This window comes from Nipponia nippon, unplaced genomic scaffold (genome assembly GCF_047370975.1).
Source record: "Nipponia nippon isolate SJK-2023a ecotype South Korea unplaced genomic scaffold, ASM4737097v1 scaffold_5, whole genome shotgun sequence".
Taxonomy (NCBI): Eukaryota; Metazoa; Chordata; class Aves; order Pelecaniformes; family Threskiornithidae; genus Nipponia; species Nipponia nippon.
Genome location: NW_028262369.1, coordinates 26,731,612 through 26,756,967, shown reverse-complemented (window position 1 = coordinate 26,756,967; position 25,356 = coordinate 26,731,612). Strand labels below are relative to the sequence as shown.

The 25,356-nt window shown below is 41.5% G+C and overlaps 1 protein-coding gene across 1 annotated transcript; it reads left to right on the top strand.

Moving 5' to 3' along the window:
- Positions 1 to 11,044: 11,044 nt before the first annotated feature.
- On the top strand, positions 11,045 to 18,495 carry DMRTB1 (DMRT like family B with proline rich C-terminal 1). Its single transcript, XM_009461253.1, has 4 exons — positions 11,045 to 11,450; positions 13,154 to 13,386; positions 15,015 to 15,159; positions 18,389 to 18,495. Exons 1-4 carry the CDS (start codon positions 11,045 to 11,047, stop codon positions 18,493 to 18,495), a joined length of 891 nt encoding a protein of 296 aa, XP_009459528.1.
- The last annotated feature ends 6,861 nt before the right edge of the window (positions 18,496 to 25,356 follow it).

Sequence of the window (25,356 nt, the reverse complement as noted above, 5' to 3'; positions counted from 1 at the left end):
CAACGTGGAAGCTAGTTATCATATGACAAATATAAAAGAAACAGGCTCTTTATCAATTGTCCATTTGTTAGGACAAATTGCTAAAAATTATGCTGTCCTAATTCATAGCCCTAGCCCAGTGACTCTTATGAGTCTTACCCTGGAAAACCCTTTCCTAAACAGCCCACAGAAACTCACCCCACGCTGGGAAGTACCTCACTTTAGCCCAGGAGAAGCCACCCACAATCCTAAGCTCTAGTCTGTGAAGTTTTGTAATTCCCCAAAAACCTCACTCTGTCCTGTGGAGCTCAGAGGGATGTGGTGGAGGCTCCTGAATAAAATAGTCTGATAACAGACCGAAATCCCTAATCCTGCAAGTCATTTAACTGCAGTGTTTTCTGTTCAGTTCTGCCATTTGCACTTCACAAATCCAGTTATTTTCAGATCTATTTGTATTCTAAACAGTGCATGGTCTGATAGTAGTAACATTGTCATAGCACTATGGATGCATAACTGTTTCTTTCCTTTCACAGTAAAGTTTATATATAGAATTGGCTGTAAAAACCCCCACAAATTCCAAAACTATGGTTTTTTTATTTATTGTGGCAAAGCCTAATAATTAACATAGAACTGTGATTTATCAAAGGACCTTTATTATGAAAGTAAATCCTAATAAGAATTGCTTTGCCAGGCACTTAAAGATAAAACTATCCAGAAAAGAGAAATGTAATATGTAAATGGAATGAGGATATCGAAATGGAAATTATCATATGTGAAGTAGAAGAAAAACTCAAAGAGCTTAAAGCGCTGAAATTGGAGGGACAGGATAATCTCTGTCCCTGGGTTCTGAAAGAACTGGCACATGAAATTGCATGTCCAGCAGCAAGGATTTTTAATAAAGCTGCCAACTGGTAGTGTATCACTACTGAAAAGCAAACCTCTTGTCTGTACTTCAGAAAGGGGAAAAAAGGAAAACCAGAAAACATTAGAGTGACCTCAACAATATTCAAGGTTCTTCACGGTAATTTTAAGAAAAACATCTATGTAAGCAGACATAAATGGAAAATGGGACAAAATACAACCTAAGTTTACCAAAGGTTAAGCAGGTTGAGTGAATATATTTCTGTTGAGTAAAATCACTGTTTTAATCAGTAGAAAGTGCTGTAGATACTATCTATTAGGCTTCTGTAAAGTAAGTTGTGAACAAAATGATGAAGTGGGAAAAAAGCCTAGTTGTGCTAGAAGAGGAGCTGTTGTCTGGAGGGAGGGTATTATTGTAATTCTTAAAGGATCAGTATTGGAATCTGTCTTATTTAATATTTCCAGTAATGACTGTGACACAAAAAGAGTATGCTAATGAAATTTTGCTGAAAGCAAACACTGAGAGATATTACTAATACAGAAGAGGATTAAAGGCTCATATAGGAAAGAAATAGATACTGTGGCAACTGGAATAACAGAAATTGAATGAAATTTAACAGCATACAATGTATGTATGAAAAAGCAATAGCAGGAGCCCAGCACTTGGAAACCAAGCAAACAGATACATTAGTTGAGATTACCTATGAGTCACTACCGTGAAGACATCTGTGGAAAAGCTAAACATAATCCTAAAATGTTCTAGGTTTGGTATTGCTAGTAGATATATGAAAAATATTAATACCATTGTACAAGGCATTCCTGAAATCTCACGTCAAATATTCATTTTTACTCTCCATGTTTGAGTGCTAGGACAGGTGGAAAAGACTGCTATAAAAATAGGAAAGCTTGTCTTACTGAGATAATTAAGATAGTTCAGTTTCTTTCCCCAGGCTTATTGAGTTGGTAGCAACCTATAATATTCACCAGTTCACCATTTTGAATCACAAGACTGTTGGATAGATCACTGTCATGATAATGTAGCTAATAAATAAAGTCTGAAATATATAATTTTGGGAGGATGGTTGCCTAATTATTGGCCATGTGTAACCACCCATAAATACCCATATCATACTTTATTTACTCTCTCGACACAAATATTGATGATAATCTCTATTTTTTACAGTAATGGAAACTCATATAGATAAGCTTTCCTATAGATAATCGTGGGTTTATTTGCTTTTTAACTATTTGTTTTTAAAACTGTAACACTTAACAAGTAACACTTGGGAGAAGAGAGTATTGAGTTATGTATAGTGGCTGGGACTCATCTGAATGAAGAATATACACAAATATTTTATTTAAGACGTTGCCTTATTCCTTTATTAAAGAAAATTAATGATATTATTTTTAATTTGTACTTTTAAAAAGCTGTGGGTTTTTTTAAGAGATAGATATTGTGTCTAATTAGTACGTATATTATACCTAGTCTTCTATCCCTGGTTAATCATTTAAAATACAGTTCAGATTTGTACAGTACAGACATGTACAGATTTTCTATTAAGGAGCAAGGAAACCTTTGGATGTCTTCCAGTAAATATTCCGTGAACATTTCTGCCAACTGCAAATAACAGTAACTATCATTAACACTTCAACCTTTAAGAATACAGTGTGCTCAAAAAATATCAAACTTGTTTGGTTTTGTGTGAGTTCTGAGGCAAAGAATGCTAAAATAAAATACAAATTTTGTAAATATGCGATTTCAATAAACTGCGTAGATACACACTTTAGTCAGGAACACTTATCATTATGTGAATTCATTAATTCACTTTATTATATGTAGCCATGTTTGTGCTTTGGTTCCATTAAATATTGAAAGATAAGTCTTCTGTTAAACATATATGAGAATTTTTACTACAGTAGTAGAATACAGCGTGTCCCAGTTCAACATTTTCAGATTCATTGTCCGTGGAAAACAGGAGTCATATGTTAAGAGACTGGAGTCCTAATAAATTTCAAGACAACAATCATGTGTAATCACGTCTGTGTGAACTGAGCAGCGTGAAATCCATGGGCTCAATCTACTTTGAAAGCAAACTGTCTTTCAGGAATAAAGACATTTCTGGTGGTAGAGGCCGAGAAAGCCCGAGGAAGACCTCAGCATACCCTGCAGCATGTTATGCCCAAATGGGACACTGGGCACGAAATACAGTCCTCATGCTGGGGTTATTCTACTGATATGTCAAAGCAGGCATACCTCAACTCCTCCCAGAAACACAACTCCTGTCCTCAGTTTAAATGTGTAGTGGGAGTAATTTTGATGATACTTTAACCCTCCAGTATTTTATTTTTAACAAAATAACAGCTGGTGCTGTTATTTTAAAGATGAAGATACACCATCAGCTATCACATAGCGATGACTTCCCACCACTGCTGACCTTGTATTTCCTTTTATTTCATATGTATGTAACAGGCATGGGAAACAAGCGTAAGTCTGAAAGGTTTCAAGCAGCTACGTTACATCTGTGTACTGGACAGGTGAAGGCTGTATGGTCTGCTGCTGGGCATTCAGCTGCCCTTTCGTTTCTTCCTGCTGTTGTTGAGAGCCAGAGCACACTGATGGCTGCCATGGCTGCCCCAAGTACAGAGCAGAGCAGTCACCCAGAGAAACAGCCTGCTGCTGAGGAAAAAGCTAAAGACGGGACTGCCCAGAGGAGCCACTGCTGTGTAGGTCAAGCTTTCCAACAGCACAGCCCTGCAGCAAAAGGCAACCTTTTGTGACAGTTAGGTCCCACAGCTTCAGGGAAACTGAAGGGATGATTTGGTGTCTTCTTCTATTTGTTTTCTGGAGTTGATCAAACTAAACTTTCCTGACTTAAAATCAGTTTTGTTTTAGATTCAAAGGAAATACTGCTAACAACCTATGGTCTGATTCTGTTATTTTTATGCTTCACAAAAACTTATCTTGCAAATAGTTCCATTTATTGTGAGGACAGTCTGATTTTATGATCATAAAGTATGAAACGCCAAGAAAATGTGCCTCTTTGGTTTCCCTTGCTTCCATGGTGAAAATGCTTTAGTATGGCTTCACACCAGCATCCTCTTATCATTATATCTGTCAAAGCTGCTGGTCAGCCCTCTGCTACTTTCATGTCTTTGTCCATAATCTCTGTTGCCACAGGTAATTTGCTGTCCATTGTTGAATAAGTCTCTCCTTTTTTAATTTGCTGCATCAAGGAGGCAGAAGAGGAGGATGCCCTATCAATGCATTAATTTTATTTTCAATTTCATTTTTTACTTTATGTGTTGTGTTAGTGACGTTTGAAGTTCAGGGGAGGAGAGCTTTATTTCCTCAATTTGGAGACAGGCAGACATTCTTTCAACTTATCTTTTTATGTTTATATTTGCAGAAGTCCTCTCCAGTGAAAATATACCTCAAATATATGTACATATACATATACATATACATATACATATACATATACATATACATATACATATACATATACATATACATATACATATACATATACATATACATATACATATACATGTAGTGTGTATATATATAATCTAAAAGGTTCAACTAAATTGGAAAGATTCTGTTATCATTGTCCATAGGAGAATTTTATGGAAATAACATAGAAGAGAAGGAATGCTTCTGAACAGCATCCTTCAGTATACCTGGCTGGAATCAGCTAATGGCAATTCATCAGTGCTAGTGCTTGTTTTCCCTTCCCCACTACAAGCCACACTTTGTCTCTGACATATGGAGTTAGGGAGCCAGCAAGAAGCTTTACCACCTCACTGGGAATCTATCAATTCCCAGAATCATGCCCAAAGAGCAGATGATGTGCTGTTGGTATGAACACCAGAAACCAATTCTAGCACGCATGCCAAAGGTTAATCATCACTATTCTTGTCGGTTCTCTCTACAAGGTAAACATTTTGACAATAGTCTTTGTGCTGTGCTGATAAATAACTAGTATTTGGTCATTTCACTTTTATTTGCTTCATTGAAGTATCTGTGAAGAGTCCAGGCTGAAGAGGAAGAAATTATGGCAAACAGCTGTTTTTATTTATTTTACATTGTTTAAGCTACTTCAGTTTTTCTGAAATCTAATTCAGATGTGAGGTGGGGAAACACAGTTAGAAAATGTGGGGTATATACCAGTGTTGACAATCACAAATGGAATCATGCCCACAGCAACTACACTTGATGTTTGTAGTAGTCTTTCAGCTGCCTCCTGCCTTATCCATCTATTAGCATTGCTTTAGGCTTGCTGACAAGGTAATATGACAATTTCAGCACAAAATAGATGCTAAGCAAAGATGACTCTAAATGGGCCACCTACTTACTGTGGTGAGTGTGACTGTTTCTGCATAAAATCCCTTTTTTTGCTGTTTGGGAGTATTCAAATGTGATTTTGTGGTTTTTGTGTCTAAGAGAATATGACAAGAACTATTGCTGAGGGGGAGGAGAATGAGGACTCTGGATTAAAAATGTGTTTATTTCTCCAGGCAGAAGACTGATTGACAAGCCTAGTGGTATCCAGGCTAAAACCTGCTAAATTTGGGAGCTTACTAAAGTAAAATGGTGTTGTAACTGAGGCATCCCTGCAGCTGCCATAGCACTAACAGAGTGGACTATTTGGGTTTTCAGTTTCTGCTTTGTATTAACGTCTACAAAGGTGACCTTCTAAAGAAACAAAAGATTTCTTCTGAAGAGATAATTATTAAGTTTCTGAGACAGAGGAATATAAGGAAACAATCAGACTTCAATGATACGGTGATCCTTATTTTTTGCAAACTGACTGAACATCTTCCACAGAAGGTTTTTAGCATGGATCTATTTTTTCTAGATAGGGATTTTTAAACACTCCATCACTTATTTGGGAAAAGAATCTATGAGTGTGTATCTATGTCTGTCTCATTCTTTTCCCCTTAATACATTTTATTTCCTGCTTATATGGGAGATATATTAATGCAGGACAAGAACTATTATGTGTTTTGTTTCCTTGCTGGAGTTGATTTCTCTCCTGGTCCACCCTGCCTTTCTGGTACTCATGAAGTAACCAGATCACAGACTTTCCAGTTTAATCACTATTGCTTTTCTCTTAAATAAAGATCTTGTTACAATAAACAAACAGCAGTCACAGTAATAAAGTCTCTATTGTTAATACTTAAGCACTAAGTTTTCCTGTTATATATTAAAAAGATCCACAATTTTAAGTACTCTAGCTTTATTTTAGTTGTGTTTGTTAAAGAAACCAGAAGTGCTTTATATAACTTTTATACATTTTTAAGATTTAAAGTTATGTATGAACTCCATCCAGTTTTCTCTGATCATAGCATAGAGTTTCACCTTTTTGATACAGTAGATGAAAATCAACATTAATTGTGTAAATCCATCTAAAACTTGTGTAACAACAACAACAAAAATCCACCCCAGTGGAATTCCTGTTTTAATTACTGAAGATAACATTTTAAAGTAAAGGAATTGACACTGAAAGAGAATTGAAAAGGTGAATCTGTTTATATGAATTTAAACAACTTAACTGGAACCAGTTTTTAAAATGGTGTAATCCAAACACATTTTAGCCATTTCAGATCTTAAGGTAGATAGGATCTAATCATACTGAACTGCTTCTATACTGCACTTTTCCTCACATTTAAAAAAAAATGTTTACTACGTACAATTTCACAGTGATTAGAAAGGTGGAAAATATAGTCTATAGAAGCGACTCAAATAACTTCATTCACTGCCACATAGGCTTGCTTTGGGCAGGATTAGACAACCTCATAAACATGTCAGCAGGTAGCTGAACCTTGCAATTCTGTGACAGATAGCACTGATGGATATGCAGTAATGTTAGCTCAACAGTGAAAGGGAGATTTTGTCATGCATGCCAGTCAGAGGATGTTTTAAAGTCTTTGATGGTTTTTATAAGGAGCTTCTAAATATGAGGATGACTACAGAAGAAAGCATGAAGGTGTGTTATCAATGCTACTTAGTAAAATGATATTCTGGGCCAAGTGAAGGTGGGAGTCCACATCTTGACAGTGAACATGAGCTGATAGGTATGACAGGGATGAAATGTGAAAGGGATTTTCTTCCCTTGCGAAAGGCAAGAGAAGCAGGATGTAACTAATGCAAAAGAGAAGTGGGAGGAAGGCAAAGGGATGCACAGTGTAATCCAGAACAATCCTTGCTGAAGGCTCCTGAGTGTGTAAGAGTGGGAAAAGATTGCACACGTGGAGTTCAGAGGAAAGAATACTGCAGTATCCTAATCTAGACAGGAGGGGAAGGAAGCCTGTTTTTCTAGCCATGTAGATGGACAGAAGAGACATATATGACTACAGAACAGTGTTGAGATAACCAAGCTATATTTTAATGAACTAATCCACCAGGGACATGTAAGGAGGTGAAAACAGCTTCTTTCCAGCAACAAGACAGGGAAGGGAGTACTGATGTTCCTTGGCAGTTTAGAGAAGATTCCTTGCCAGCCTGTGGGCCAGACCTGACTTGAGTAAGGGATCAGTAAGGGATCAGAAGTTAATCTGCAAGCTTATCAGCCAGTGCAGGAAGCCACTGTAAACCCAAAAGTGAGTGATGCCAGGAGATCAGTTACCAATCCAGAGGTGGAGTCAAGGTATTTGTTCAGACTGGATAACAGAAGGGGGCTGGGTGTGGAGTGGTGGGAAGCATCTGAAGCCTGGCTAGTCCTCCTGGGGCTGTTCTGCCTGTGCAAATAAATGTCCTCATGTTGAGTATACCGTAACTGATAGCCATAAACACGGGACTAATCAATTATAATGCAGAAGAGCTAATAACACTGTATCAAATTTTATATAATGACTTTTGGCAGTACATAATGGACACTTCCAAACCACTAAGATAATTTTTGAAGAGAGGATTTTATCTTCCTATGTAATGTCTTAAAAATTCAAAAGATATTCTTGATTGTTATGCATAAGAAAACATTTATTTTGAACCAAGTTTGCAAATATTTGTTGATGGAGATCTCAGACTGAACGAATTTCTTGATTATGTTGCTATTGCTCTGTGAAATGTCAGATGTAAGCAGAACAATTTCCTTGCCAAAAAACATTTACTATGTAAAATGTTAGCTGAAAAGTCTGAGAAGGAGGAAAAAAACAAAACCCAATTTTCTGCTATTCAGTTTAAAGGCAGACAGTCTTTTGATTTGTTCCCTTTTAGCTAAATCATTGTTGTTCTTCACTGTTTCACATACAAAGCAAACTGCATACCAAAACCACACACTTTATATGATTCAGAAGTTGGAAAGAAGTAGACATTATTGCTATTGATTTCAATAACATGAAATCAGCAGGTTGCTTTCCTTTCATTTTGGCAAGATAATAATTCTTATAAATGCTATTTTAATACTGAACTCTCTCTGTACACACTTTATGTTACAGTCCCACCATATGTTACATAAAATGCTAGAGTGAACTGAGTAAATTTTAGAGAAGAGAGTCTTTATTGTGCCTCATTTTCTTTCAAATATGAATAAAGGAGAAAATGATAATAGACATGAAGCTGCATCCACATACAATCTTACATCTCATTCCAAAAATTTATTTTGAAATTGTTCTGTCTTCTCTGTGGGATGGGCTTGCTAATGGTGTGTGATAAGCTAAATCAAATGTATATATAAACACATAACAGGATTGGAATAGGGTAATTCTTTGAACTGTCTGCAGAAATAAATATTTACTTCACAAGCAAAATAAAATGTTCACTTCTCTATAAAAAGCAAGTCTAGTTATGTTTGAAACAAACTATATGGAGAGTATAATAAATCCTGAATGCTTAGGTGAAAATTGTTGAAAAGAAAAATCCACATGACTTTGAAAGACATGGTTTATTAACAGAGAAACTGTTGCAGTCCATGCCTGGTATACCTTTTTTGAGAAAGAGGAGAGATAAATTTAAGTATGTTTGAGTAAATGTCTCAAATAGTAGTATTATGTGACTCAGAATAGAAAATTACTGGGGAAAATGTACATAGCCTACCTTTCTCCTCCACTGCTTAAGTATCCAAATGAACACAGATTGTGTATCTATGGAAAGATATAATTATAGTTTTTTAAAATGTGTCATCCATCCTCTTTCATTCTACAGCTAAATATGCACATCCTCAACATACAGCAAAAATACGGAGCATAAAATTAGGAATATATTATCTGTCTATATTTAATACAGAGTCAATGTTCAGAACGATTATGTTACATCAAGGCCCTGGCACAAGTGACCAGCATTTCAAGACTGCATTTAAGAGTGGCTTCTATTGAAGGCCTATCAACCAAGTGCCTCTCTGAGCTAGGAAGAAATGGTAACATTTTCAGGTCAAATTTTCACAGATATTTAGCCACAATGCACACATGCCCATGCACATGAAGCTGGCTTTTTAGACAGCGTTTTAGAAGTCTTCTGGGGAAAATGGTCTGCAGCAGAGGACAGGGAGCTGATGACATTTGCATGTGTGCTTTGCTGCCTCCCGCTCACAAAAGGAGCTGCTGTGCATACGATCCAGCACCCAGTTTCTACAGAGCACTGCGGTGGTCTCTCCTACATGACCTGCTGTGTGCCTGCGCAGACTTGTCCTTGCTCCTTCACAGGATCCCTGAATGCATGGGTGCAAAAGCATCGCTGAGAGCCCCTAACAAAAAGCAGCTACCGAAGACTCAGTCTGCAACTGGGATAGCAAAATCTGCAGGCTGGGATTGCTGCTGTGCTGGGTGGTCTAGGGACTGTGTGCATTTGAGGATTTGGGTCTGAACTGTTTTCGAGAGCAAGTCTGGGCTTGTATGCCAGTTTTGCACTGAGGAAAACATCTCCCCAGGAGATTAAATCCTACCAGAAACCTGCAGGACTCAGATGCAAAGCCCTGCTGGGTCTTATGCAAAGTGAGAAGCCTGAATCTAGGCTGAGCCTTGGGGCTTGCAGGGCACCGGGGCTGGCTGCTCACTGCTAAGGCAAACCAGACTGTTGCCAAATCTCTTAACAGGCCTGCTATGCCAGGGCCTCTCTGCCCCCCGCAATGTTGAGGGGTGCACCCAATTCTTGCAGGAAGGTTTGCTCGAAGGGAAGGGCTTCTGCAAGGCTGCTGTGAAACATACTCTCTTGCATATTAGAATTGTTTCAGAGCAGCAGATAGATGTTACCTGGTTCTCTTGAAACTAATTGGTAAAAAACTTCACAACTATTTGGTGGTTTATTTTTATGGTATTCTCTTCAATGTAGAAGAAGCTATTGGCATCTCAGGATTTTAAAACAGAATTAGCTATTGCGTATGTGAGAAAAGTCAGCAGTGTCATGCCTTACATTGCAAAGTGGAGAGTTTTCTCCTGGAAATGGGCTACTGTGTAAATCATGGTTTTGTAGCTACCAGCAGTAACAAATAACAACTGCTTTCTAAGCAATGCTGGAACTGGAGCATTCCTGTATTTCTAATTGAAAGCCTGTCTTTGTTTCCAGAGAATAAGGAGTTCCAAGAAAAGGAGACAGGTCTTTCAAATGACATATGCTTTCCGCCTTCATCTTAGTACCTTGTTTTGAAAAACAGAATGATGAAACTTTTATTTTTCTGCTGAGGCAGTCACTCCTCCTGATCAAGAGAAGCATGCTGCAAATTGGAAACAAAACAGAACTGAAGTCCTGTGCATATTAAAAGCTAATACGAGAGGTGTGAAAGTGACTGTGGATGTTAAAGTGCCAAAAGGGAAAACTATTGCTTAAGGGAGTACTGTAAGGGATATTGCATTTCTCTCCCATGTGCACCCCGCCCATCCAAAACTCTCCATCTCTGCATGCACCAGCACAGGGAAATGTACTAAAATGTACAGCACGTTTCCCCCTGCTCTTGCAGACACAGTCCCCGCTCTCTCTCTTCCTCCAGCCCCCATGGCCAAGGTCTGGCTCCAGCCCGAACCAGAGGGCTGCAGTGGGAGGCAGGCAGGTACAGCCATGCCTGGCTGAGGGAGGGGAGGCCTGCGGGGCCAAGGCGGCTCCTGTGCCGCAGGCTCCCCAGAGCAGGGCATTCCCCACCCGCTGCCATGGGCTCTCCTGCCCCGCCTGCCCAGGTTGCTACATGCTGGGGTGGCAGTGGCCATGCCCGATATAAGAGCCCTGAGGAGCCAGCCCAGCCCTGCCAGGGTGGTTAGCTAGGACTGGTGTGTCATGGAGCCCGAGGAGGCCGCAGCAGTGGCAGCGAAGGCAGCACTGCGGACCCCCAAGTGCTCCCGCTGCCGTAACCACGGCTTCGTGGTGCCGGTGAAGGGCCATGCCGGCCACTGCCGCTGGAAGCTCTGCCTGTGCGACAAGTGCGCCCTCATCACCGAGCGCCAGAAGATCATGGCAGCCCAGAAGGCCCTGAGGCAGCAGGTGCCTGACCCCCCGGCTGGGGCAGACACAGCGCCTGCTCCCCCAGGCGAAGGCCTTGGGGTGGCCGCCGGGGCAGCCGGGGCCCCAGAGCAGAGCAGCCATGAAGGAATGAAGGGCACCCAGCCCACCGGCAGCAACGGCAAAGGCATGGCATACAGGGGGCCACCACCGCCTCCCAGCGGCCCTCCCTTCTGGGATTACGGTAAGGGCCTGCCCCCAAAGCCTCTTCCCCTGTCCTGCCATCTTTCTTTCCGCATTCATCCTCTTCTTCCTCCCTTCAAACACTGCCACTTGTGCAGTTTGCACCTGCTGATTCCTCAGGCTCCAGCTCCCTGGAGAGCCACCCCTGCTGTCTCTCCCTCTTTCCTTCCTCATTGGACACAGGTACTCAACTTGCATGTTGAATGTGCAAGCCTGCACTTATTTTCCCTTTTGCAGGGTCTGCAACGCAGGTCACGCGGCTCTGCAGCGGCAGAAACAATGTGCTCAGCCTCGCCGCTCTTTGCAAAGTTGAAGCTTAAGCAAGTGGTTTTTCTCTGAGAGGGAAATTAGTCTGAGAGGGAAACCAAAGTGTGATCCACTGTGCACTGCAGGTGCTCGTGCATGTTTCTCTGAGTGCTGTCTCACTGTTTATAAATTCACAGGCACAAGCCTCCAGCAACAAAAATGCTAAAAAACTCAGCGATGGCAGGTAAATGGGGAAGTTACTGCTGCAGTTGCCTGAAGCAAGCATTTTATGATAGCACTGTAAAAGAAAGAGACCTTTTGGCCTTAATTCCTGTAGCAAAGACTGAACTTGGCTGGGATCACGTGGTGTAAAAGTGCATTTGGTATTTAAGAGCAGAGCATAGATTTTGCAGGTGGAACACTTGTATGGTCTGTCACCTCTTAAATTGCTTCCTTTAATAGAGTCTTTCATGTGACTTGTCTAGTTTATTACTATTTATTACAGTAACTTCATACTATTACTATTTACTATAGTAATTTTACAGAGATCCCTACTGACTGAAGTAGTCATTAGTCTCAGCCTCTGGAGAGTTGGCAGCCTGCAAGACAAAATGCTATTCTGAGAAGCCCAGACCAAAGAGTAATTTCAGACATCTCTAGTTCCCACCTAATCTGTCAATAACTGTTCCCGTTTTTTTTAGCTCTGTTTCCTAAGAAAATTATGTTTATGGATGGCACTAGCTGTACATGTGCCTGTCAGTCCTTCCCTTAATAACATTTTTAACCTGCTGACCAATTTAAAAAAAAAGGTTAGGGGCAAATAGTGTAATTCTAGTACTCCAGAAGTTGACCTACTCTCAAAGCAAATTCTTCCATTTCACTGCCAACGGGAGGATGTGCAGACAAGACAGACCCTATTCGTATTCAAATAACCACTCTCTTTTTTTAAAACTTCAGAGAGGCCATATAAGATTCCAGATGCAAGATAAAAACCAAAGGAAGTAACTGATTCCTGGTCTGAAATTGCCTGTGTATGTCCCTAAAACTGAGCCTTTGTCTGTAAATTAACTTAAGAAGTGACAGATAGGACTAAAGTTAGAACTCTTATTATTTCTGTAGTTTTTTGTTTTAAGTTCTGCTAGAGTTAAAAGTCTTAAAGGTTGTTTTGCTGTTGCTGATATACTGAAAGAATAATATTCTGCAGCCCGTGCTTTACTAAGGATGAGCTTCACAATGCACAAGGCAGAAAACAGAGATCATTCTGCCTTACAGTATCATCTGCTGCACCGTTCCTTAGTTCCTTAAACAGTCACAAAATAAATTCATGAGGAGATAAGCATGAAAACAAAGGGCCAGATTCCCCTGCCTGAGAGTGGAATTCGGTCCTGCAGCTATTTCTACTGAACTCCATAGAATCACATGGATGCTTTTGTTTGTTCTTTTCTCATTGTTTCCTAGCTCACCCTGCTTTTCCTCCAGAATACGTGGTCAACCCAGAATACCTGGACAGAGAACCTCCGAAAGTGTACCCTGGGTGTTCTGGGGTATATCCTTACCACCCATTTCCCATGGGATTTGCCATCAATCAGTCAAGCTGTAGGGGAGCACCATCACCTCCAGGGATATCACTTCAGAGAGGTTTCCGACACATTCCTAGCAACTATGGGCCAGGGAATGCAGCTTCTGTGTCAGTAAGTAGCGGTCTTTTAATTCTCCCGGGAAATACTGCTGTCTTCACTTTTAGCTGCCTTCTTGCTGTTAAAGTACCCATGAAAAGTTGCCTTGCTTATCAGTTACTTCACAGCATTTTGATATACTACGCTGAAGAAAACATTAGCAAATGGTAATGTATAGTCTGACCTGAATCCAGAAGAGCAAACCCATGCACTTGCAAGGGGCCAGATTTTGTGAAGTGTTTTGGGGCTTATATGTCCTGCTAAATCTGCAGCAGCCTTTTGGAATGATGGCAGTTGGACACTCAATATGGTCATGTTGTGCCAGGGTAGGTGGCACAGAATGTGCATTGGGAGGTTCTTCTTCTTCCATGCAGGACAAATCTAATGGGGAGGGAGAGTGTCAGGGCTTGGCCAAGGCACCACAGCCGCAAAGAAGAACGGGGGAAAATCAGCTTCTGCAAGGAAGTGAGTCAGCATGGCCGGATATTTCTGGTTTGAGACATTTGTTTTTTCAAAAACAGTGGAAAATTGTTGTGGTTAACAGAAGTTTCAGATGAAAAATTATGTTTAGGATCATAGGGCCCACACCTTCAAACCACACAGACATGGTAAGAAACAAGATGCAAAATTGCCTGTCAGTTGTAATGGTGTGTGTGGGCACTCCCAGTTCCTTTCAGTGCTGTCAGTCATGTTTGTTTCAACTGGTGGTGTCCAGTTTTTATACCACAGTTGGGCACATTATCAGATTTCCAGCTGCCATGTGCCATTCTGTCTGCATTGAATACAATTCATCAGTTCATGTTGAGGTACAGTGATCTGCCTCAAGAGTACTGGATTTATTATGCTTGCATAGAAATTCTCTGTCACATTTTAGGGGTTATTGAGAAAGAGGGTGGCTTGCAGCAGCCTGAGTTCTGGTGGGCTGGATATGCAAAGGCTGGGAAATGCCTTGTCTAGACCATCACTGTTTGCCATTTTGAACTTAATTTTTAACTGTCCTGAAACAGATGGAAAGATCTCATATGAGCTCTCTCTGTACCAGGGTGCATGGCCAGATCCAAGAGAGAAATGCTCCTGTTTCTCTGATGCTGGTGTTTCTGAGGGATGGAAATCTCTCCTTGCACATGGAATGAGTTTTATCATGCTCTAACAGGTCTGGTGATCACAGAAGACCAGGGTGCACACCAGCCCCTCAGTGTAGGTAGAGCCACTCACTTCACTGGCCTCAGGGGAGAATCCATGACTAGCAGGCAAGGAGCATTTTCCTAGGTTGCCTCTCTGTTGCATGAAGACTTCCAGGCTTGTTCAGTGGCAAGTGCACCAGGTCAGTGGTGAAGGTGAGCTGCTCATGGTTTAAACCAACTGCTCTAATGAGATGCCAGGACAGAAGACAAGGACTTAGAAGGTCAGTTTCAGATGAGGCCTGGTCTGAGAAGCTGCTACTTCTCAGTTTCAGCATGTTACACTATGCACAGGCTTTGCCTGTGCCAATATGTGCACAGATGTGGCAGCATATGGCCACAAAGTGGACAAAAAATGTAATTTTCACAGGTAAAAATTGAAACAGAAACTGTTTGATACTACAGATGTGTCCTGGAGAGAGTCTTTAGATGGAGGATGCTTTGCTTCATGTGTTTCCACAGATTCCAGATGGAAGTGGAGAGTTCCACCAAGGATACTACACTCCTCTGCCTCACTTCATCCCACCAAGTTTTCTGCCAGGGATTCATTACATTCCACCTCCCCTTTCACTGAACATGTTGGCTGAAACAACCAAGGAAGCACATGGTAAGGAAGTATGAGATGAGCCCAGGGAGATTCAGTTTTAACCTGGTTTCAATACCTAACACAGAGGTGGAAGCCTCAAGAGACCCTGATTCTAGCTGGTTTTCAGGGTTTCACAGGTCACTGTGATGGAGCCAGGAATGATATCCTGAAGTCCCAGGACAGATTGCCAGCTTCTACAGCTCTAGGCAGGGCTGACTTAGGGAAAGCAGCCTGACATGCTTGGCCTTTCCAGCTGACAAGCACCTCAATCTCATGCAGATGTTGGAGGCCCTAGGACTCAGAGCCATTCCAGAATATGATCTGCTGATGTTCTCAAAATGAAAATATTTTTCTAACTAGCTAGTTTGTGGGGCATATTTTAAAATTATTTGGCTCTGTTGCAATTTAGACAAAATGTTAAAAAAAATGCAGACTAACACTTAGCATGAACAATATGAAATTTCTTGCTCATCTGAAAATCCTACATTTTAATTGCTGTAAATGGAAGATCGAATCTTCAAAATCGCAAGTTGTTTTACTGAATCTCACAGGATTTTAAATTTCTGGCATAAGTCTCTGTGCCCCTCTCTTTTGGGTCCCTTTCATGTATTGTGCCCACATGTGGACATATTTGTGATTATATTTGCAAGTTTTTCATTTGGCTGCAGCTAGCTGTGACCACAAGAGGGTAGAGCTGCTCAGAGAATTAACCATTAGCACTGGATGAGTGAACAGCCAGTTTTATTTTAAATTCTTTTTGAAAATGCAGATAAATAAATACAACTTTATTTCTCTTCTTGAACACAAGAATAAAAAATTGTTAATCTGTTTATGAAACAGATTATAATAATCACCCAGTGAAAAATCAAATCTCTTGTGTAAAAGGGAGGAGAAATAGAGGAGTGTAATTATCTCATTTGAATTGAAAAGACGTTGATGGTGGTTATGTGGGACAAAATATAAGTTGGGAGATTTTTGGCCCCGTTTCTCAATAACATAAGGCTCGTGCAGTCTCATTTTCTGTTAATGTCAGTCCTCTCATAACTTTTCAACCCATTAGTTATTTTCCACCAAACATACCTGTTGTGATCACAGGCCTACACAATATTGATCTGCAAGGAAAACAGATGCCTCCCACAAAATGGTTTATTTGCAGCCATGTTGTGGTGTTTGGCTGGCTGTCAGCTTGCACTCAGTTCCTGACTGATGTGTGTGTACCTTGGCCAACAACCAAGTGCCTGCCAGTCAGCCCAGCAGCGGGAACATATCTTCAGAGCAGTCAGAGCATACCTGCTTTTTGTCTGGCTGGAAAGCCAAAGAAAAGTAAGCAGGAGATGTGGTGGACAAGGGGAATATGAAGGATATGGCAGTGTGGGGGGTGTACAGGACATCATAGAAATGTAAAGTTATTTTAAGATACTGACAAAGGCATTAGGACTTTAATGCAGCGTGTAGGAGATACTGGTGTGCTGGAAGTGAAAGAGTATGGGCTGAGTTTGAGGGGAAGAGAGGAAACTGAAGGCTGGCAGGCAAACCAGAAAGTGTATGTGAAGATTAATCGGTTTTGTGATTTGGAGGGGACAAAAGATCTGGGGGATACTGCAGTGGCAGAGAACCTGTAGGGAGCTGCAGCTAATCTGTTGGAGTGTGTGGGAACGGGAAGGAACTGGGAGTAGCAGACAAACATGGGGGACATGGGGAGAAGTAGTGGTACTGTGCCAGGAAAAGAGTGGAAATCCAGTCCTGTGTTGGTAAAGTGAAGTTGTACTGGCCAAACAATCATGAAAACAGGAAACTGGGTAGAGAAGGGAGGTCATGAGAGCACCCCCCCAGAGAGCAAAATGCCATCTAATGACCTCAGCCCTTATTACACACTAGGGAAATCACAACCCAGGCACAACGCCATAGGAAACAATGCATCATGCATTGCGCTGCTCAGAGAACAATCCAGTTTTCTTAGTACTATGGAGAAAGTACAAATTAATTCCACTACATAGCATTTGTGCTCCAGGATATGTAGGAATTTGCAATTGTGACCCAGCGAGGGGGGATACTTCTGCATGAGGTCACATAGAAAATAGCCTGCCAGCAGAAGATGCAGATGTGCAGGGAAGCTACAGTGAAACTAATAATTCTTTGATTCTGTCATTCAAGATGCTTGAAAAAAGAGAAAAGCTGTAACATTTAGTGCATAGGGATGTGTTAGGATTGCACCATGTCTTTTTTTCCCAAGAAAGGAACTGATTCAAACCTGCAATTAGACTTGGGAACGTCCTTCCTCCAGAGAGACCTCCAGAATTGAGGTGAAATGGGCTTTCTGGCAAAACTGTTGCAGGAAAATGGATATAGAAAACTCTAGCAGGGGACAACTAGTGAGAAGAAATGTCTGTGATCTCTGCCTTGAAGGGAATCTGAGATGAAGACAAATAAAAAAAAAAAAACAAGTCCTGTCTGAAAAAGATTTTCAAAGGCTAGAAGCTGCTGCCAGAAAGATTTGAGTCAATAGTTGACTGCAGTTGAATGACTGATGCCCGTTAGGTTTACATCGGTGATGTAAAGTATAGGCCATGTTGTTACACAATTTCGTGCAGTATTGACTAGTAATGTTATGGAGATTTGACCAAACAAACCCAAGGTGTGTCCAGTAAAACAGCCAGTACAGCATCTGAGGATAGAGTCTGATTGCAGATTGTTGGCTTTGTAAAAGAGCAAGCCACAGAAAAACAAACAAAAACCCAAGTCGCCTGTGAGGAAATGAGGGAGGTTTTCATGCAAATTGGCAAGTAAATACTTTATAAAATGAAAATCCCTAGCTGGATTTGAAGAAGGGATTATGTAGTCTGTCAAGGCCTTTGAGAATTCACAGGAGTGTTAAAAAGGCATGGTATAGATTCACTGCGGTTAAGTGGGCAAAAGAATCTGCCTCATACTTCCATTCCAATGCAGCCTCAACACGTGCCATCTTGAAGCACTCTTGCTACATTTCTTTGAGCATGGATGAAACAATCAACTGCTGTCTGAAGTGTGGTATCTCATTTCGGAAAGCTGCAGCTCTTGATGTCAAGCACCTTTGAATTAACTGGGTTGAAAAACAAACTGGATTGACAAAAGTCATTTTGTATTGAGAATTTACCTCTGGAATTGTGATTGATACTAGGTGCAATGCAAACTGAAATACAGGGTTTGGGGTTTTTGGCTTGTTTGTTTGTCTTTGACTCTGACCTTTTTCTATTCTTCATTTTTATTTTAGCTACTGAAGCTGACAGTCAGGATTCAGGGGTGGTTCGTGAACCTGGCCAACCACCTTCTTCCCCAGAAGAAACAAGCAGAGACCAATCTGTATATTCTAAACAGTAAATGGGCTGGAGAAGAGCTGAGTAGCAGGCAGTGCTATTTTCACTTCTGAGGAGAGTGTTAGTTAATATGAGGGTAGAGTGACACTTAGTCACTGAGCAGTCACAACAGCTAGAGGAAGGGGATTAGTCCCCTGCCTCGCTTTATGATGATGGTAGAGCCACCAGGCTCACAGCTCTGCCTCCCTAGCACTGTAAAGCCCTCGTTCCTAAAAGAGGTTTTCCAGAGCCGTGGTAAATCCCTTCCCCCTTAAGCAGGTGGAAGCAGCAAATGATTATGACTCTGGATTTGTTTCCTTTGCTCAGGTTAGATGGCTCCCTGACTTTGAAATGAGGTCTCTGAGCCATGCACATTCTGTAGCCTTCTCATGTTCATGACAGTAGTCAAAAATGCATTGTTTGTATATCAATTTGCTGTAAAGGAAGCCTGTTTCGGAATATTAGGGAAGAGTTAAGTGATGTGGAGCCTGAAGACTGAGTGAGAGAGGATGGGAAGACACTCTGGGTTGCTGATTTACTTGTCTGCCTAAGAACACGATTCACTGGATTCAGCAGGGTAAGGGACCCTCAGTAGGTGCTTGTCAAGAAGGGCATGGGAGGAATTTGCAGAAAGGTCTGATACGGGCTGAAATCCAGTGCCTCCACATTGTTTTCTGGATGAACTGCCTTTAAGGCACCTTCCGCTCAGGTTGGGGACAGACTGATTTGGAATCACTTTGTGTCACACAGGCTTCAGGATTTTGAATGTCCTTGATGGTTTATACATAATTTCAGTGTTGTGTAACTCAGTACAGCTGAAACTAAACAGTACTATTTGTTTCTAAAGGACTCGTGTGGACAGCTTTATACATGTGTATTGGAAGTGCGCTGTGGCATATCAAAGGTGTGGAGAGATTGCCTAGGAAACTAGGACAAAACACCATTTAGAATAATAATTAGTCAAATCCATACATATTATAATTTTCAATGATAATGTTTAATTAAAAATGAAAGGTACATTCCTCTGCTGTTTTGCCTAGAGGAACTGGTTTTGTATTAAGTGGATCAGTTGTTAACGTTTGAATAATTTGGGGGGGGGGGACTTTTGTATAATTAAAAAAGATACATTAAATTGTTGGTATGGTTTTGATGATTTGAGGCTTGTGTATCTACACGTACTTTTTCTAGCCAAATGTCAGATGTTGCCCCGAACAGCTCTGTGTAACAAACTTGTCTGGAGAGATATTTAGGCTATGGTATTTTTCTTCTACAACTTTTGACTGCTGCTGTAGAGGTGAGTGCAGTAAAATAAACATTCGTTTCTGCTACTTGTACTAAGAATCTCTGCTCAATGCAAGGTTTAAAGAAATTATACTAAGCTGATTTTTTTTTTTTTTTTTAATTTAGTAGATGATCTGCTGGAATGGTTTCCAGCACACAGGGTTTTGGGGCAAAAGTGGAAGTGGCAAACTTAGAACTGCCAAGAGGAAAAACTGAAAAACACACGTATCTATAGCAAATAATCTGATGTACAACTTGTTATATACTAGATTTACAACAGGATCTTTGCTCCCAGGAGTGTCCCAAACCTGCTCTTAAAACCACTGTCTGCTTGAGAAAATCTGGATACTTCTTTAAGGTGTCTGGATAGAGCAAAGCTCTTTTCAAAATAAAATAATCTACAAATAGAAATACCAGCAGCACCCACAAAGCAGGTTCCTCTATGGATGGAGGGTTGTTCTTTTATATTTATAATATAATGACTTAGGAAATAGTAATGTGCAAGATGAATAGTGGAATAATCTCCTTTGCAGATATTTTTCTAAAGTCATATTCAGTGTTGTATTACTCCTTGAATCTCAAAGCAAGATGGACTCCAGCCCATTTCACTGAATGTAATGCACAGTCATTGTAGATATACTACATATACAGTACTGTTTTCTCTCTGCTTTGCTGTGCCAGCAACTACTTCCAGATTGCCAAGCCAAATTCCTTATTTTCCTTTTCCTCCATCTTTTTGAACTATCGGTGAGTGAACCAAAACCTTTACTTTGGCTGTTTGAATGATAGTATGGCACTCCAGTACGATCTCTCCCACTGCATTGCTGTACGATCTCTCCCACTGCATTGCTGCAGACTACTGTTCATCTCCAGAGGGATGTAGTGAGTTGAAAGAGCAAGAGAAAGGCAACTAAACTGAACAAGGAGATGGAGAAGTTGCCTTACAAGGGGAGTCTAAAGATAGGCTAGAGTCTTCAGTTTGGAGAGGAGAAAGCTGAGGGGGGATATGACTCAGTTTTAGAACATCAGGTCAGCTGTAGCAAAGTAGATGCAAACCCATTACCAAACCTTGCTATTTCCATACATGTGAAGGACAAGAAGGTGACCAGGGACAGGGGCAAATGATGACTGACCAGCCTGATTGCCTTCTGTAAGGAAATGACAGGTGTCTACCCCAGCCTAAAGCCTAACAGGTGAACAGTTACAACTGGCTTTCCTAGGGCATCCGTAGTGAGCCCAATACTGTTTAATATGCATAATCATATCATCAGTCAAACCTCATTTGGTGTCATTCAGATTTGTACATTTTCAGAAATTTGTCCCAAGTTCTTGCACCTATCTCTGCATGTGCATGGAAAAGTAAATTACTTGGTAAGACAATTAAAGTGAGTAACTCTCCAGTTGACAGGAAGAATTATCTCGTGGATAATTCAAGGTTTCATTCTTCCATTTTATGCTCAGCTTGTCCTTTTTAACCAAGGAAAAAATGTTCCTTGACAACTGGTATTGTCATACTGTGCACTTAAGGACTTCAAAGTGAATAATTTCAATTCCAAACTTAGTGCCAACCAATGTTTCCAATGATTAAACTCTGTGATCTCTTCTGACTCCATTTATTTAAATAAGTGACTTTGGGATAATGAAATCAATTTGGATTGAAATGGAATGATTTGGATTAGACAAGTCACTCAGAGGTTGTTCCAGCCTAAATCATCCCAGAATTTTATTGTTTTTTATTAAGGCTGAAGCCACATAGACTTTGGTCAAATTCATAAAATCTGGGGAGAAAAAGGAAAGTTAGCTATGATACCCGCTTCTGAAATCTTTCTGCATGCAAGCTGCTACTGACTGCAGTAGGAATTCTGCACATAGCATTTGTCATCATTATTATTTTCTGATTTCTGAGGATTGACTCCCTTGCTATAGATCTGAAACTTCTGAAGATGTGATTCCTAACACCTGACACTTCTGTCAGTCCTCGGTCTTCACTGCAAGCCCCTAGGTCACCACAGAGCAACAAGCTTTGTTCGTACACTGAAGGGGAAAACCTGAAATTAGGAACCAGTTCTTCTGTTTACTCACACCACTAATTTCATTACTTTCAGTGGAATTATTTGCAAGGGTACAGAGTTGACAACGTTGGTTAGGTATGCAAGTTTAGGATCCAAGTTTTATACAGAGGTGTCTGTGACACTGTCCAAAACCTCAGATTATTGTAGATTTGCATTTCTGTAGAAACTTCGGGAAAAGGAAAACAAACCCAAGGGATTCTAGAAGGATCACGTAATATGTCCATTCTGCAAACATATGTAAGATTCATTTGTCATTGCCCTGCAGCAAACTGCTAGATGTTAACATTTCTGTGGTATCCACTTCTACATCTGGACTGAAGCAGGTTTTCGTATGACAGTCATTATAATACTCTTTCTAGGTCTTTTTTTTCTTTTTCTTCTTGGAATTAGATGCACCCAGTTGGAAACCTCTGAATCCACAGGAAGACTATAGCTGGTTTTTCCACATCAATGAGTAATTAATTTTGAAGAGCAATCCAAAGAAATATTTAATTGCCTACCAGTAAAGTCAGCTTGCTGCAAACAAAATTCTCCCTCCCCTTAAAAAAATAATTTTCATGACAGAAAAATTCTTTATGATGTGAAACATACCTACTTTGGAACAGTGGAAACTTTAATTAAATCATTCTTATGGGCAAGTGGGTCTGGTTTTCCTATTTTTTGCCCGATATTTTACTACTGCAACATTAGCATTAGTCACAGAGTTATGTCTTTGCTTAGCTTGCCAGAACGTAAGGGAGAAATCTAAATGTAAAGAAAGACTTTGTGGAATCTATTCCTGAAATCAGAGTGTAACTGCATGTTTTATTGTAGCCCAGGCCATTGAGAAAGCTCCAGATCCACCACAGATGACCAGGCAGTGATGTGCCCATTCACCCACCTATGCATTTTACTTACCTGTATCCTTACAGGTATGTCTTATCATAGATGAGTAAGGCTTGAAGAGTCTAGGCTAGAACATTTCTGAAAAAGCCCCCACCCAAACCAGCAGGCTTCTTTTGGTATTACTTTTATTTACAATGGGTAACATTTTTCTCTTGTTTCTCCTTGCTGGCCCTTCCCACTGGCTCTTTGGATATTGTCCTCAGCTGGGCAACATTAGTGGCAACCTTGCTGCTGACTTCATAGGGTGATCCCCTATGGATCTAATGATGGGCCAGTTGTGATCTCACACTGTTTTCACTTTTATTTTACGCAACTGTCTTTAGTGGAGGCATTTCTGGTTTCATTTACTAATTACTGTCAGGGTTTTATAGTCTTCCTGGTGGTACAATCTACTCAAAAGTGTCCAGGCCACATAAGCTAGAGCAAACACAAACCAATTCTCTTTAGAAAACATTTTTTACAAAATGTGGTTTAAATAACAGTCATATGCAGAGTTCCCTGGGAGGACCTTCCTAGTTTTTCACAACAGGCTCTGTTTCCCATTAAGAAATGTGTTCTTTTGATCAAGGTGAAAATTGACAGTTTCTCATGCTCTTCCAACAGTAAATATACACTCCTATTCAAGTAATTCAAAAGTCTCATGTACCTGCAGATAGTTCGTTTTTTACATTCCCTTCCTCATGGACTGTCTCACATCGTGAAATGGTTCTTTACTTCCTGAAGTCCCTCAGTCCTGGGATTACAAATTTGGTTTTAACTATCTCTACGCACTTTGGCCATCTTCCTGCCTGTCTTTCCAAAGGCATGCACAAGGCTAGTAATCCCATTCCCCAAAGCTGCCCAGCTTTGCAGAGAGATCTGCAGAGGCCACACTTGCTTAGCTTACTTTCCTTACTGACCTAGTCTGCAGCTGTGTTTTGTTTTTCTCAAAACACCTTACAGTAGTTTTTCATGGCCAGTGCAATGATGGCATACAAATGAATCAGAGAGACAAACTTGTAAAAAAATTAGAGAAATAACAAAATCATCTAAAGAAGCAAAGCACCTGGCATATTCCAAGGGAATACTGTAGAGGAAGATGGAAAATCAGAACCTGGACTTGGGTTTCCTTGTAGGGTTGGGAGTGACTTATGGAGGATAAAGCCACCTGGCCATCATCAGCATCCAGAAAGGTCCAATGGTTGTGGTCACATAGTAGGAGAAACCCCACAACTTTGTTTAAGACCAAGGTACTATCCATACACTTCAGCAAACGTGTACTTCAGAGGCTGTGAAAGAAAGGAGCTGTCACTACACCCTTCCCACAGCGAGAGGCACAACTTGGCCCTGCCGCTCCCGTCTGCAGTAAGAGGGTACCCGGGAACCCCAGCAGCACAGCTGCGACACCCCTGGCCTCCCTCCCCGCCACCTCCGGCTCCCCTCAGCCCGGGGGGCCGCACCGAAGCACCGCCTCGCCCTGCCCCGAGTGGTCTCAGGGCGCCGGGCTATGAGGGAAGGGACGACCACCTCTCCCCGGCAGCATCCCGCTCCCTCATAGCGGCCAGCCTTCACTCCCCTCACGGGTTAAGCGGAGCGGGTGCGGTCGGCGGAGGAAAGGGGGACGGGCGGGACTGGCCCTTCATTAGCGGGCGCTAATGAGCAGCGTAGGGCGAGCGCTGAGGCAGAGTTCGCGGGGCGGGGGCCCCGGCCCCGGCCCGCCCTTGGGGCTCGGCGCGCGGTACGATCGCCTGCCGCGCTCGCCAAGCCTCGTGCGCGCTGAGGGAGAAGCAGCCGCCGCGCTGGCGGTTATGCGCATGCGCCTGGGGCTGAGGCGGCGGCGGGCGTCGTGAGGCGGGGTCGGTGCCGGTGCCTCGGGTTTCCTGCGGGTGTGGGGCCCCCCGCCTCAGCCCTGGGCGTAACAAGTGTTCCTTTACTTGCATAGATCAAGCATGCAAACGCTCTCGGTTTGAGGTCATGATGATTCCTGTGCAGTTTTCCTGCTGCGGTAGCCACACATGATGTGAAGTTCCTCAGTGTGTTGCATGGGTGGGGGAATAGGGCGCAAATGATGACTTCGTGGTTGGTCTGGGCTGCTGATTTGCACTTCGTAATGCACTGCCACGGCCTTAGTAGTGCAAAGAGGAGAACAGCCCATGAAGTAGGTTATCTTCTGTTGCATTTGTGTTTGTTCACTGGTACAGAGCAAACAAGCTAGCCCTCCAACAAAGTTCCAAGAAATGTGTTACCTGTGCCTAGAGGGTAATGGTGGCAGGATGGCAGTTTGCCACAGCTCTTGTACAGCAAGACTTGTGGGTACATCAAACACTTGGATCTGCTCCTGCCAGCAAAAGCTGAGGGAGCTTTGTGCATGCTAGCAGGTCAGTCATATATCTCTATATAGCAGCTTAACTTGCATGTGTAACTTCTGTCAGTTGCCATATCTAAGTCCTTACTAGCATGAAAAGGACAAGTTTGTGTTATAAGGTGTCTATCTGACTGCTTACATAGTAAGTAATAACTACAGTTTAAAACCAAGTTCTGGAAGGCATATATGGCATTGCCTTTCATGGTATAAATCAAGCCTGTAACGTGTGTTACCAGTACTTGAAGTAGCTTGACATTTGATACCCATTTTAAAAGTTCTTGCTTTCAGAATATTTTTACCATTT

Excerpts from the sequence above, each read along its gene's own strand:
- DMRTB1 (XM_009461253.1), top strand. The coding sequence starts at position 11,045 with ATGGAGCCCGAGGAGGCCGCAGCAGTGGCAGCGAAGGCAGCACTGCGG. Across the intron at positions 13,387-15,014 it reads GGAATGCAGCTTCTGTGTCA|ATTCCAGATGGAAGTGGAGA; the intron begins GTAAGTAGCGGT and ends GTGTTTCCACAG. Across the intron at positions 15,160-18,388 it reads AACAACCAAGGAAGCACATG|CTACTGAAGCTGACAGTCAG; the intron begins GTAAGGAAGTAT and ends TTTTTATTTTAG.